General features: G+C 44.4%; 1 protein-coding gene across 1 annotated transcript; it reads left to right on the forward strand.

Annotated features, from left to right (window-relative positions):
• Nucleotides 1-7,786: 7,786 nt before the first annotated feature.
• LOC146196360 (uncharacterized) lies at nt 7,787-12,708 on the forward strand. Its single transcript, XM_084596973.1, has 5 exons — nt 7,787-9,190; nt 9,264-9,407; nt 9,544-9,786; nt 10,453-10,753; nt 12,692-12,708. Exons 3-5 carry the CDS (start codon nt 9,595-9,597, stop codon nt 12,706-12,708), a joined length of 510 nt encoding a protein of 169 aa, XP_084453099.1. The 5' UTR covers nt 7,787-9,190; nt 9,264-9,407; nt 9,544-9,594.
• Nucleotides 12,709-15,098: the final 2,390 nt, after the last annotated feature.

Raw genomic sequence — 15,098 nt, forward strand, 5'->3', positions numbered from 1 at the left:
CCATAGCCGTACTGGCCAGCACCGTAGCAAAGGGTGCCAATACCGTAGCCGTAGTCTGGGGCGGCGAGGTAGGAAGCAAAGACATGAGGCATCGTGGGCAATGGTGGCCACAGCTGAGGCGTGATGTAGTGTGGGGGTGGAAACAGCTGTATCAGCATTGATGGCGGCGACAGTGGCAACTGGAGCGGTATTGGGAACGGTGGCTACAGTTGTGGCTGCGGCTAGGTGACGACGGCTGGTGCAGCGTGGATATCGAGGGAGTAGGTGGCGACTGGAGCGACGTGGATGACGGTGGCGATGAGAGCAGAGTGGTCGATTGTGGCCACAGCTGGAGCGGCAGCCAAGCCCAGGCCGTAGCCGACATTGCCGACGTAGGCGGTGGCGAAGGCGTCAGTGGCAATACCCAGGAGGAAGCAGGCGCGGATCTTAAACGAAAAACGTCAGCATACTTTCATGCTCAAATAAAATGCGTATATTTCCGTTTGAATGAAGCGATGTTTTCTTGATCATAGGAACATATTCGATACACAACTAACCCTAGACTCGAATATGTGATAATATATCCTGAATAAAACATGGATTGGGCTGAAGTTAAGCAATAATAAACAAACAAAATTATCCATGTCATACGAATGAGTGCAGTTTTGTGATGAAAACGGCAGCATATAGTTTTTATGGCTATTAAGACAGCTTACCTCTCGTGAAATATTGAGTTCCCAATAAAAACGTAATTCGAAAACGTTTTACCACAACACATAAAATATATTCCCAATAACATCTGATATATTTAATCAACGCGTGAGTGCGCGTAACGGTAAGCCTAGCGTATTGGGCCAAAAGAATAAAACGCCGCTCCCCATTGATGCTTCTCGGCTACTCAGAGAGAGAATTCGAGGGATGTGCCGTTTCAATCCGATTTTAAACTGAAAGGCAAGATCGAGTAAAAAGATCTTGAGGTCCTTGCAAAAGAAGTGATATTGCTGTAGGGTATTCTATCTGATCACCGAAAAGGGCAGTTGAGCTGCCCTCTGTTCACGCACCTCCACCCATAAAATTTACTGCCGGCAGTACCTCTCAATGAAAAGCAAGAAAAACAGGTATAACCTGTACAGTTCATCTGCAGTGGGATGACTACTCATGCGCTTCATAAAAAAAGCACTTGCTTTCTGCTGCACGTTCGCCCAATCTCGTCGCTAAAAAGAATTAAGTCAGTCCACGGCGACTTTTATTCCAAAAACGCGACTGTAACGGACAGACCCCAGAGGTGTCGCAAACAGGGAAAAAATCGATTCGAAACCGGCTGCTGCAACACAGCTTTTTCATTGAACTCTTTCCGCTGTATGGTGCTGTTAGGATGGCGCATTACGAGCTAGATGGATGCGATACTTTAAATGGTAGAATTGGGCTAATGTTTGGCAAAGACAGTGAATGTGACTTGTTCCGTTGCATAAAACAGCCTCTATTCCCCCGATCCTCCCTCACCCTCAAAAAAAAAAAAGAACAGGTCATTTTCTTTTAACTTAAGAAAATTTGTTTTTCATTTCCTTATTATTCACATAATTCAGATAGAAACACTTATTAAGGAAGTGACATCGAAGGCGTAATTTCTCCGTAAATTATGCACAACTTTATTTGCAGAGAAATAGCCTGTCCTTTGGCAAAGGCGTGACAAAGTTGGTAACCACAAAAACTCTTCTTTGAAGAAAAACGTGAACACCTAGTTCACGACGATACCGAGCAGTAGCTGACCAAATGAAATGAACTCGAAATTGCCCAGACAGGCGCCACATGTTAAAGAACAAGTTGGGAATAAACTAGCCAAAAACTCTGGATTTTCATTGGAGGAAGGAAATAACAAAATGATGCTGGACTGCACTTGTAGATATTATGCCGTACTCTGCGTCATACCAAAAGCGAATCTAGAACCCGCAAAACCATTTTTTGCTTTTTGAAACGAAAATGCTTTTTATTCTAGCGAGGAGGAGGTAAAAAATATCTATTCAGAAACTGGTATGCTCCAACGACAAGCTCTGCAATATCTAGCGTACTTATTATCGAAATCCTAAGTTTGAGAACACTTCTCAAAGCGGCCGATTTCGCCTGAAAGAGACAATCAGCTGAGTATGATCGGACTTCCTGACACTCATTACGAAGAAGTATTTTCTAGAGTCCGTTCCCAAGCGACTGCTATTCCTAAGGATTAGTGTGTCTTTGGCATCGTGTGGGAGCACTACCTTCCAAATTGAAGCTTATCAAAAATTACTTGACATCTACTGTTTTCTATCTATGTTTCTATGTTTTCAATCTATGTTTTCTGATCATATTTGAGGTACCAGAAAGCATAAATTTGAATCAAACAACCAGCAGCTTTACAACTCTCAAGGCCAGAATAGGAAAATTTTGAACGTTTGGGGTTGTTTCATCTTTGCTGTACGCTCGTTGCGTCAAAAAGGTGCCGGATATCTTCTGTATATAAATTACACGAAGCAAAATGGCATTAGTGCTTTCCCACTCCCACATCGGCCACTGCTTGATCCTTTAATGGTTGCATCAAGCGGAAGGATTATTACATATTGCGGCGGACCTAATTATGCGCTTGCCCCTTTAGCAAGATTTCTTTTTTTGTGCGGTGGCCATTCAAGGCTTCAAATGAGTGCTTGTTTCTTTCTTAACTTCAGCACTTTTACGTGTGTACGAGTTGTTCTTATTCTATTTACCTATCTGTTTAGCAACTACCATTATCATACATAACCTTGCGTGCTGGATCAAATGGTCTGACACTGTTGTTGTTCCCTATTTGCTCATTCTTTTTGATTCCTGCGAATGCAAGTGCAGTTGTTCTATGCGTGTTCAAAACATTAAGTGATCTTAATGCTGAGATGGTGCAACCAATCAATATAACATGAACGACGGCAGGAATCATCTGTCACTAATCACAGTTTTCACTCGTTATACTATGCCAGACGTATACAAATTAGTACACATTTTCACCACGTTATAATTATGGCGGTATCTGCCACTTACAATTTTATCATTTGAGCCCATATTGGTCCAAACGCTTCTACACGCTAAATGTTTGAACGTGTAGTGTTTATACGTTCCCTTTTCGTTTTGCGGTTGTGATCCAGAAATTATTCTCTCGAAAATCCCCTGCTATGTTTATTTCTTCAAAAGTGCATCTTTCTTTACAGAACCAAATTGACAGCACCTTATTTTGGGTCCGTTTTTTAGGAAATATGTAACTTTGTTCTTCTGATATTAGGTGTTGCTCATCTATAATTCGTAGGTATGGTTATATGCAGATCTCAAAAAAGAAAAAATTGCCTCGTCTTGCACCATGTCGTAGGATGTGCACACTCGCCTCTCGCTTTGAAGCAAGCCTTGAAGAGTAAGAAAGGAATGGCTTGGCGCCAGTAGTAAGGGGGTAAGTGAGGGGGGTTGCACTGCCCAAAAACACCAATTGCCACAGATCGTTGTGACGCCACTGAAGGGGAGGGTGAATCGTCCCACGGAACAGTGGTTTGGCAGAGCTGCCCTTGATCCGTTAATTGCGACCGCATCCCGAGGCACAAAACTAATAGGAATAGGTGCGTCATTTTTTCACAATGGACGTCTCCAGCGTTGTACCTAATTTCTATCCCCAAAATACTTTTTTCTGCTACGGTTAAAGCTTTCTACATTTAAAATAAATTAAGTTTCACAGTTTTGTGGATGGCCCATAGAGATTGAAGATTAGGTAATCATTTAAGTAAAATTAACTAAACAACAATATTTCTATCTTAGGGATGCAATATAATACGCAACTGAAGGCTCTAAAAATCAATGTTAAGTCTTGGTTTTAACTGCTCCAATTGTCTGCAATGCTGTTCGAAGTACGAAGGGTAACAATGGGCATATGAATGATCGTTGTTTTGATTTTTTTACGCATTGTACTTATATACAACGGCTCAGCCCCTCCTCCAGATGTCACGTAGTGATAGCAATGCTTTTTGCAACGAATGAAAAGATTAGCTCTTTATTGGGTTGAGTGGCGCCCGAAAAAGATCTATAACAGCCAGCCGCGGCGATAGCAGCAAGCATGCTTGCCGGTCGTCGATCTATGCCCGGTGCACTGGTCAGGGCTCAAATTAAAGTCGTTAATGAAACAGCTTGATAAAAAGGCAAAATGTGACTAGTACAACTAAGAACATAGTAGACACATATGCGCCTGGCTGGGACCATTCTCGATACATCTTGAGCAAAAAGAAAATGACAACACCCCTTCACACGACAAAGAACATGAACAAAGAGAGGAAAAGTTTTCCTTGCTCTAAGTGATAAGGCGACATGCTATAGTCTGTTCAAAACAAGAAAGAAAGTTTTGAATGGCTCACGGCTATATCTAATCGAACATAAGCACAAAGCTTGATCCTAACAGGCGCATCATGCACTATGTGGACTGCTTTGGTTGGAACTCTTCGTCCCAACCCAAGGAGCACACCAACACTGGACCGCCAATGGCCGAACTTCGTTGGCATTTAAGGAAAAAGTTTTTAAAATTTGTCCAGCGTCCGTTCCAATGCTAGGCTAGTGTTCAGTCTTTTGAGATGCCAGCACTGGTCTTGCATTGTTTGAGTGACATGGGCCATTAAAGTCTTAGACTGGCCCTCCATCAAAAAATTTCAAGCATTGGCACCCAGCTTTCAAGAATTGAGTATTCAGCATTTGTATACGGGTTATCCAGCTTTTACGCATTCATTACCCAAGTTTTGAAAATTGGCCTCCATGCTTTAAATATTGGCACATGCAACAAGGCAATCCACTAGCCAACTGGCATGAATATACCTGTATACCCAGCAAGGTGTGGGTAAACAAATGAGGCAACCAAAAGTACTCAAATAAATTTTTTTTTATTTCCTTTCACTACAGCGTAAAGTCGGGACCGAAGCATGGCTCTGTGGGACGCTTGAGTTTAGGTGCAGGACAATGCTCGGGACAGGATTGTAGGTGGGGGGCGGTGCATGGCTTGAGGTAGTGTGGTGCAGGGATTTAGGTGGGATGCAGGGCAGTTTATGGGTACCGCAGAAGAAATATTCGGTGCAGGGAAGGGCTTGAGATAGGATGCCAGTCCAGGTGGGCCGGGGCAGGGTGGAGTGCACAGCAAGGTCCGTGCGTGGTGAGCAGGGGGGAGAGCAAGCTCCAGGATTGCCGACGGCTGCCAGAACAGCTCATTGAATAGACTGCTGCCTAAATGGTTCTGCACATTTCTTCCTGCTACCTCCTCGATCAACTGAACCCGGCAGCCACCTCCGAATAAACCCCATGGCCTCGAAGAGGTCTGCGCCTTGCTTCTCCTAAATTGCAGGACAACTGAGTCACAAGCAATGTCAGGAACTCGGAATTGCGATAGGAGGTACCCCCCTTGTGCAGCTGCCGCTTCTTAAGTCGGGTCATGAATAAACAGCAATTTTCGATACTCAAATGGTGAAGGCAGTTGCATGGGAGGTGTTGTGTGGGCATGGGCAGGTGATTCACTGTCTAAAGGAAGGAGGAGAGAAAAGCCTGCATGTCACAATCATTAGTGTGGAGGGGGGATGAATTTTTACCTTATGTCACAGTTAGGAAATCTTAAGATACATATATTTTTTGATCCAATTCAAAAGATGTGATTCACTTTATGAAAAGTGTCATTCCACACTTAATTGTTATGCAGTGTTCTGTAATGACCTCAAAGAAATATGCTTACAAAATTTGTCGAAATGCACACCACTCTCCAGGAATGTAGGAAAGTAAAATTACCATGCTGTCTTGTCATAGATTTAAAGCCATGTTTCAAAAGGCTAGTAGTAAGTGGGAAAAAAGGTTTCGCTCGTTTCTGAAATCATAACTTTAAAACCAAGTAACTAATGTTTTGTACATTGACATCTGTATTGCATTTTTTGATGACAAAACAAATCAGTGGCGTGCATTTTAGCTACTTTGCAGCAAAAACATTTATCGAGGTCCCTCCATAAAAACTCAGAACATACCACAGGGACTTTTTACATAATACAAATAGCATAATTGGAACAGGCCATCATACAAAATCACATCAAATCGTTTATTTTCACCAGGTGCTTGCTGGTTGGATCACCTGGGCTAAAAGCTGCTCGAGGCAGCTTGACGAGGCTCAGGTGACCATCAGAAGCTCTACGAAGACTTTCTTATCCACTTAGACGAAATTCCTGCTTTTAGTAATAAATTTAAATCCTTGTAAATACCAGAAACTGCGGAACTTTCCACGGCGGAGTTATAGTGATGATTGTGCACCTTCTCTGCATTATGGACAGTGCCTGAAAAGGAAAACGACTCAGATGTGTCAGACAATATCAGAAGCAGCACTTCACATAAAACTGCAGAATATGAGGCAGCGACGCACGAACGTTAAAATTGGGCAACACTGGGGCAGAACGTTAATCCACTGGTCACGCACACGCCATATTAAAGGCAAAAGAAGGTCTTAGCGAAACCCATTCAGAAATCACACTTATGGGATCTTAAAGATGTGTACTTTTGCAAGTGAATTCCAAATATGTTACTTAAGAGAAAACAAGTAGTATGCATTTATGTAGTATCTTATATAACCTTTTGCCCAGAGTGTTGTAGAAACTTTGCAGGGGGAACTTGTGAATATACATCCCAGTGTTTTCATCTGAGTTCAAAAAGTTCTGTCTTTCATATACGTTGATTTACTGCTTTTAAAGTTGTAGCTTATGGAAGAGGAATACACTTTATCCCCTTTTCTACTATGACTGTTTAAGATCCTACAATATAGGTAGAACAATTTTTTAACTCTTACTCCATACCTCGATATCAAGAGAAACCAATGTCATGCATTTTAGCAAGTTTGTCTGCACGAAATGTTTTACTATACAAAGTATACAAGAACCACGGCCGCTCGATGGAAGCGCAGGTGCGGCCTGCTGCTTCGCGCCGCCGTCAATGGGCGAGCGTGTCCTTGGGGAGTTTACAGTTGCGCCCGCTGTTTCTGCTGAGGGCGCCACTGTTCAGGGACACGTCACCGTCGGGATTGCGGGCTCGGGGCGCGCGGTTTTGTTCGTCTCTGGACGCGTTCGCCTCAGGTCGGCGTAATCAACTCAAGTTTTATTGTGTGCGCGTGTGTGAGCTTGTTCACGTCTAGACGGGACGCGTTTACGTTGTGTGCTGGGCTCGCTTCGTGCTTTTTGCTGTGCGCACGTGCGGTGGTCAGTCTCACGCGTGCGGCGCAATGCCGTGAAACTGCTGTGTGCCGCTCTGCGACACAAACGCGAGAAAATACCCTACCTTGAGCTATCATGAGTTCCCATGCGACCTCCAGCGTAGGGAAGCGTGGCTCAAGAATATCTCCCGCCAAGGAAAAGCGGGAAAAAGCAGCAATTGGGCGCCTAGTGACAGGTCTCTGGTATGTTCCTTACATTTCACAGAGAATGACTACAAAAAGAATACCAAGGTGAGGCTCCTGCTTCCCACTGCAGTCCCGACTTGTGTTTCATAGATATCCCCAGTACATGCAAAAGAACAATGTCCTGTCTAGAAAACGCCGTCGAATAAGCTCTACTGATGGCATAGTAGTTGGGATAGACGATGATGAGCGTGGAGGCTCAGGAGAAAACCTTCACGATAGTGAAATTCATCTGCACTCTCCTAGCCACGCTGCAGATGCCCTTTCTTCACAGGATGCCGTAGAGACATACGCGGAATGTAGTTTTCCGGTTGATCAAGCCTGCCAAACTACACTGGATATTTTGCATGTGTTGGAAAAGGCGAAGAAAACGGAAAACAGACTGAAAAAAAAGGTTGCACGCCAAGGAAACGAGCGCCAAAAATTACAAACGGATCGTGATGAATTGAAAGAACGTCTCCAAATCTACGAAGACAACAAAGATTTGCAGGCATTTGAAAAGGTATTGGAAGCAGCGGAAAAGGGTGACAAAGCGGCTCTTTTTATCAGCAACCAAGTGCAAAGTTTCAGCAAGAAAAGACCAGCCTACAGTGAAGGCATCCTGCGGGAATGCGTTTTGTGGAAGGCCTGCTCAAACAAAGGATATGAGCATGTTCGAAGCAGGGGCCTTTTAAAGCTTCCATGTCGTGCTACGCTCCAGAACTACGTAGGACAATCAGCCGGGGAAGTTGGTGTGACTTCACTGATAAAGGAGCGGCTCCGTGTGGAACACGCAGGATTAAGTGTGGAGCAGGAGGTGTACTGTTCTCTTATCATCGATGAGATGGCTATTGCCCAGAAAGTTATATACGACCGTCAGGTGGATAAGATATTTGGTCTTGTTGATATGGGCCCCGAGGAAGAGTCAAGCACAGTGCCCAGAGTGGCCAACCGCTTGTTGTGCTTCGTTTTGCGAGGACTATCAACAGCCTATGTTATACCTGTTGGTTATTTCTTCACGCGGTGCCTCAAGAACGACAAGCTTTCTATAATGGCTATGGAAGTGATGAAAGCAGTCGAAGATGTGGGCTTTCGTGTAGTAAGGATCGTCACCGACAACCACCAGACAAATGTTGCTTTTTTCAAAGGTCTTTCAGAAGATGGCACGCTTATTCATGCAGTGCCTCACCCTCTGCGAAAAGACCACCCACTGTTCTTGTCATTCGACCCGAATCACCTCATAAAGAACCTTCGCACTAACTTTCTTGAGCGGGAGATGATGGACGGCGAAGCACTCATCCAAGGTGGTCTCTACTTGAAGAAGCTCTTCGAAATTCAGTCACAGCTACTGGTTAAGCCAGTCAGGTTCCTTACTCGTGCACACGTTGAACCAAACAACCTGGAGAAAATGAAAGTTTGCAGGGCCACTCAAATCTTTTCTCCGGCAGTAATAGCAACGCTACAATTTCTTCAAGAGAACCCGGAATGTCATCCAGAAGCATGCCACTTCAAAGACAGCTCGGCTACAATATATTTCATGCGAATGGTTGCGAAATGGTATGCCCTACATGATATCGGTGCAGTGAAGGCAAGCGGGACGCATGAGAAAGCATTCTTTTTAACAGATGATGAACGACTCTCCTGGCTGGAGCTAGATTTCATCTGTTACTTGGAAGACCTCCAAATGAATGCTGGGCGGTCGAGGCGAATCACAAAAGAGACCTACGAAGCAACACTCCTGACAACACGGTCAACAGTGGCACTGATTGAATATCTTCTTGACCACCTAAAGTAGGTTCTTTTTTTCTCGGCTCAGTTTTACGTTGTTTGCAACAGGTTACTCAAATGAATTTCATAATTGCAGCTTCCACTATGTCTTAACACGCGGGCTAAACGGCTAAACAGTGACCCTGTGGAATCGCTGTTTAGCTGTCTTCGGCAGTTCAACGGCGGCAACGACCGGGTGGATGCCAGGACTGCACTTTTGACAGCGGAGAAACTGCTAAAGGTACTGCTTAAAAATATTTCAAAGTGTGCTCATCAAGGTCACATTAACATGGTGATCACTTGGGCCAGTTCTTGTGTCCCCGTGTCTTTCCCTGGTACAATATGCAAGGTCACATTCCTCTCTTTTTTTTCTTCAGGTTGGCATCCTTCAAGCAGCGAGAAGTGGCAATGCACCCACTTCTTCTGAAATGAAAGCAGCGCTGAGGGCAACAAGTCCAGATGCTGAAACATATGCTCTGCCAACTGCCATTGAATTTGCTACCAGGGAGCTGGCCAGCGAACTCGGATTTTTAACGCTGTGTTCTGAAGCAGAGGAACACTTTGAGGTGGCACCAGTAGCGTTCCTCGCTGGTTATGTTGCGAGAACATGTCAGGAAAAGGTATGAACTGATCTTTTTTTGCATAAACATACACATTGTTATAAATTTTACTCTTGTCTGAACGGCCTTGGAAGCAAAGAAACCTGTGCATACAATATTTGTTTATACTCTTGAGATTGTCTGAGTAGGAGCCAATGCGATAGCGTTAAAAGCCCCGATCCGCAGAAACAATGGCGACCGCCTTGTCGGCAAAACGCCGTGAGAATGTCTGTGGCAGGAGGTTTTTTACAGGTGATGTGGCCGGACCCTGATTGTTCGGCGGGATGTGTGGTGCAACGAGACCACATGACATGATAAAGTTGGCAGGAGCTGCGAACTCTGCAGCTTCATTAAGATGAGAGGGTGAGATGGGAATGGAAACCGGGATCCTTGGATCATGAGTCAGGCACGCTACACCGAGACTACACAGGGACGTTCGTATGACTTAGTTAAAGCGGGGCTTTATATCTGTGTCGGGTGGTATATTTAACATAATGTGATTGCCTCCGACTGTATGCTAAAGAGTATGCATGAAAGGGATAGAGGCGGTAATTAAGGGATATGTGTTTAATAAGCGGGTAGCAAGTGCATGTATGCTAACGAGGATCCGTAAGGGGAGAAAGCTCCAAATTTGTCTACCACTATACCAAGTTGTTGGTTTATGTGATATTTTCTGATGGTTTTCAGGTGACATGCGAGTCGTGCAAGACCCTGTTGCAGGAACCAGAGCCAACCGACCCTGTTTACGGGCTAATGAAAAACATGGACAACGAAGGCTTGGTATACCCCAAAATGGAAGCAATCAAGCTTTGTCAGCTTACGTGCGTCTTCATTAACCGGATAATGAAGTCTCAAGAGGTCCGGCGAAGCAGCAAGCTGTGTGAACTGTTCATTTCAGTATTGCTTCCGCACTTTGCGCAGTACCCGCAGCTAATCTGCGAAAAAAACAACCGTGCCCACACTGAGGAGCTTTGCAAGATATTCCTAAGTAAGTTGCTGCGCCCACTGATAGCGAACTGGGCCGGGAATCTCAGCGCAACAGTGGAGCGACTTTTAAGGCTATGCCATAAACCTCTCTCCAGGAAGGTTCTCCGTTTGTGAACGTCTTCTTCCTCTTTTTGTGTAACTGTGCAATAAATGTATCTAGTCTCGCTGAAGAAGTTTGTGGTTTCCTCGGCTCCAGTTGCGCTTAGAAAAATTCACAACTTCACTATACTAAATGTATTTGTTTTTCTAAATTACAACAGTTTACAACCTTGGTGTTCCACAGAAATGTGCTGAATATTAGCGAAGCATTAAGCAATTTTTCTGATCGCGGGTAAGTTAGTTTCAAACTGGCAGACTGGATGCGCAATCTTGAGACTAGAAATTGTTGAACGCTAGCTGTAAGTTGCACAGTAGAGTACAGTCGCCCAGTCACAATAGGATCACATTTTCTTATTGGATTGCGCTGGCAGCATAGAACAGGTTGACATCAATCTTTTGTATACGCGTTTTATGCAAGAATGAGTAAACGGTGTGAAAATGACACGCAAGGAATTCGCGACATTGTGATGTAAAGGATAATGCATTGTGCTACCTTGGCCGCTGAACAGCTTCCAATTGCTGACAGACGAGTGAAATTTTCATCTGACAAACAATTTGACCCGAATGCACATCAAGGTAAAGCGCGAACTATCGAGCGGCTTTGAACTACCGTCACAATAAGTTTTTGGTGTACACGCCGGTATATACATCCTTGCGAAGAAAACGCGGTAGTGCTGACATATTCACACTAGACATGACAGTATATAGGAATTCATGTTTCAAAATTGTGTGAAACGGAGCTCTTAAATCCTTAAAACGGTAAGCTCCGACCATACCGACGCCTCGCTCAAAGCGAAGCCAGGCGCAGCTCTCCGCGCGCGGCTGTCCCTGAACGGTGGCGCCGCGGCGGTGGCGACGGGAAGTAGGCGCCTCCCGCGGGTTTCGGGCGATGTAGCAGGCCGCACCTAGTGCGCGCTTCCATCGAGCGGCCGTGCAAGAACTGATGTCATGCAAAATTCATTTGCTTAAGAAGGTTCAAAGTGACTCAGGATAGAGACACTGTAGTCGAGGGCGCTAGAAACTTGAACCACCTGAGATGCTTTAACGTGCACTCTGACCACCCAGCACACAGGCACCTTGCTTTTCGCCTCCATAAAGAGTAGCCACCATGGCAGAATTTAATCTTGAATCCTTGGGCATAGCAGTCGAGCGCCTTAAACACTATGCCTAATTAAATTAGATTTGATATCAGCACACATAACTACATGTTCTCGAAGATTTTGAAAATGTGTACACTCCCGGACAAGTTTTTGTGGCTATGAAGCCAAAGCAGCCGAGCCGAAATGCACCAGCTCACTCCAATGTAGAATATAGTTCCTTAATAAATTACGCCAATTGTGCTCTGGAATATAATCTAATTACAGAAATGCCTATGTTGTTATTACATGTAGTTTGTAGTATCACATAATCCTGTACAATGTTAGTGTAACGCACTTTAAAATCAGTACTCCGCACCATGTAAACAGGATGGCCACGCCATCTGCCGGGAATCTCCCAAGCGTACGTTGGCTGCTGGTGCGGCGTCTATCCGTCGGTTTCTGTGTGCTTGCGTAATGCGCTTGTTTCGGCAACATACGTAGCCCGTGATATTTATTAACCACGAATATACGTTCGCTTAGACCTTTAAGTAGTGTAAAGAAAGACATTTTACGTCGTTGTAGGCTCAGAAGCCATTATTTCAACCAAAGATGGAACTGAAACCGAAACCGTTACTGAGGCCAGATATGCCAGAACTACATGGTGTAGTAACATCATGATGAAAGCTCCGCCCCCCGTAGCCGTGGCTCCATAGCCAGAAAAACTTGGCTGCGTGTATGATTCAAAATTGTATTCTTCCCAGACTTGCTTCCCCCTTAGGTACCCGTGCCCTGTTCGACATTTTCTGGTGGTGCTGCGTTACTGACCGCATTATACTCCAATTTTTGTTCTATTACCTGCGAATGCTTGCCTTTGAAAGAGGACATGCACACTTTCATTGCATTGTTAGGCACAGTTCACAATTGGAAACTATGGAAGATCTTCTGAACTTCAGTGTGTAAACAATAACATCAGATGGGAGAAATGGCTTAAATGCATTAGTAATTGAGTTAAATATTGTCATAACTTGAAAATACCCTTTCCTGTGATAGACCGAAAAAATAAAAGACTACTAAACACTCTGCCGCATTCTGTACAAAAGCATGGTTATGCGTGCACTGGTATGTGAAAATTGCAAGAAAAGTAAACACTTCAAGGTTTGACTCTACCTTGTCTTTATCAGATGGTTTTATTCTTATTCCACAACCAAAATAGCTCTAAAGCCATACTGAAGCCTACGACGTGTTTAGATCTCATAGTCTCAAACTTCCAGATCACGATCTTCAGCACCACTGCTCTTAAGCAGCTTTCTACAGCCTGGTTTGCAGATGCAACATCTGCGCACCCTGTGTATAGTTAATGCAAATAATGCTAGGTCATCAGATAAGATATGCAATTAGTGAATGCGTTATCCTCTTGCTTTTTTAGATATGTGGCAAAGCGGCAGCAGGGTATCCAACTTTTTGGTAGGCATTGCGCCTCTCACAGCAGCAAATCGGCAGTTATACCTACATTACATAATGTAATGAACGAAATTACAACTCCTAGCGACAATGCAGACAGGGACGTATTGTCACTGCCCACCAGCCGAGGTTGGGTTAGCCTCCACCTCTGCCAAGGCAAGAACATCAGTGCCACAAGTCAGTGGCCACTGACATTCCGTCTGGTGACTGGACAGCCATGTGACTGGCACGGCTGCCACACTGTTCGCATCCGGAAATCTGACAATAGCAAATTTCTTCGGCATGCTGCACAGAAAAATAAATTTCAAGGAGGACAGCACGGAAGAAAATTTCACACATGCAACCTTTCAACACTCCACTCCACACGTGGTCATTGCAAACATTCACGCAGCTGAGCGCTCCGAAAGTACTTGTCTAATAATGAGCACTAGGCACGTGAATATTGGCGGAATTATGCTTAATGCAGCAAAAAAAAACGAAAAATATTGAATAAAATAGGACAACGCCACTTTTCACGTGGCAACTACAGTCGCGTACACAAAATCGCTCCAACTGCATTTTCGGTCCCGAAACAACGCAACATTATAAAAGTGCGTAGACTTGAGCTTCAGTTGGAAACAAGGTTTTGGGTTCCAGGAGGCTTGGAACCCACCTATCGCTTCAGCGCTCTCGGCGGGTGGCTGTAACGCGCGTCGTATTTTATTTTGGCTTTTACTCTTCTATCTGAATGCGGAAGTGATAATGTTCCCGTCATGTAAGTTTTGAGGAGCCCGCGACAATCATTCTCATTTTTCTCACAGCTACTCCCACTAACACAAACCGTAAGGTACGCGACAAAATGCCGGTAAAACACACACAACACCAACCTAAATAAAGTAGGATATGAAGCAAAACAGCAGAAATACTTACATAAATGCGCATGCGGTGTCAAAGATGAAGCAAGGAATAAGGTGGCCGAATGCACACAAGTGCGAAGGTAGTACGGGCAGCGAGCTGTGTGAGCTCACCTCAGGCAACTCCAGGATATGTGCAAACATGGATGATGAATGGCACAAGCCGCCTCCGCTCAGGCAACAAAGAATTTTGGGATACATAGGGCGGGATGCATGAGCACATGTGTAAAAAGAAAGAAGTGCCTAAGGTTACTGTCGACTAGCGCCACAATCCCCAAATTTATAGAGCTGATATACTACAGTCTTAGTGGAAATATTAATTTCAACCTATAGTATTTTATGGGAAGTGTTAGCGTCACGTTGGTTCGCTGTTCAACCCAGATAGGCGGTACAACATTAATCAGGCCAATCCCCCTCTGTGGGCGTTTTACCTCAGTTTAGAGAACAACAGGCGCAGGCTACCAAATCAATTTTATTCAGAGAAAAGCAGCCATAAAAAGAAAATAAATACCTTTCTCGCACCTGCAGGACGAAAGCACCGTCAAATCATTCTTATGACCACTTCGCAAGTCGACAGGAAGCTCAAGGAGCGGATAATGTGCTCAAGTATAAAAACAGCCTTTTGATACGTGGATAACTGTTATCATTGTTAACACCCCCGAGAAAGGCTTACAGGAAGCATGCTCAGAAGCCATACCCATTTTTAAAGAATGTCTTCTTCCACTGCAGGGGACGTTTGAAATTTAAAAAAAAAAAACGGAAATTTCCTTCCTTGACACCACCAAAACATTAGAAGAACGCACATGCTGGGGCT

The sequence above is a fragment of the Amblyomma maculatum genome, chromosome 3 (genome assembly GCF_055883805.1).
Source record: "Amblyomma maculatum isolate TAMU_Amacu chromosome 3, ASM5588380v1, whole genome shotgun sequence".
Classification (NCBI taxonomy): Eukaryota; Metazoa; Arthropoda; class Arachnida; order Ixodida; family Ixodidae; genus Amblyomma; species Amblyomma maculatum.

What these genes read in the sequence shown, in the direction of transcription:
- LOC146196360 (XM_084596973.1), top strand. Translation starts at nt 9,595, where the DNA reads ATGAAAGCAGCGCTGAGGGCAACAAGTCCAGATGCTGAAACATATGCT. An exon ending in CGAGAACATGTCAGGAAAAG is followed by an intron (nt 9,787 to 10,452) that starts GTATGAACTGAT and finishes GATGGTTTTCAG; the next exon opens with GTGACATGCGAGTCGTGCAA.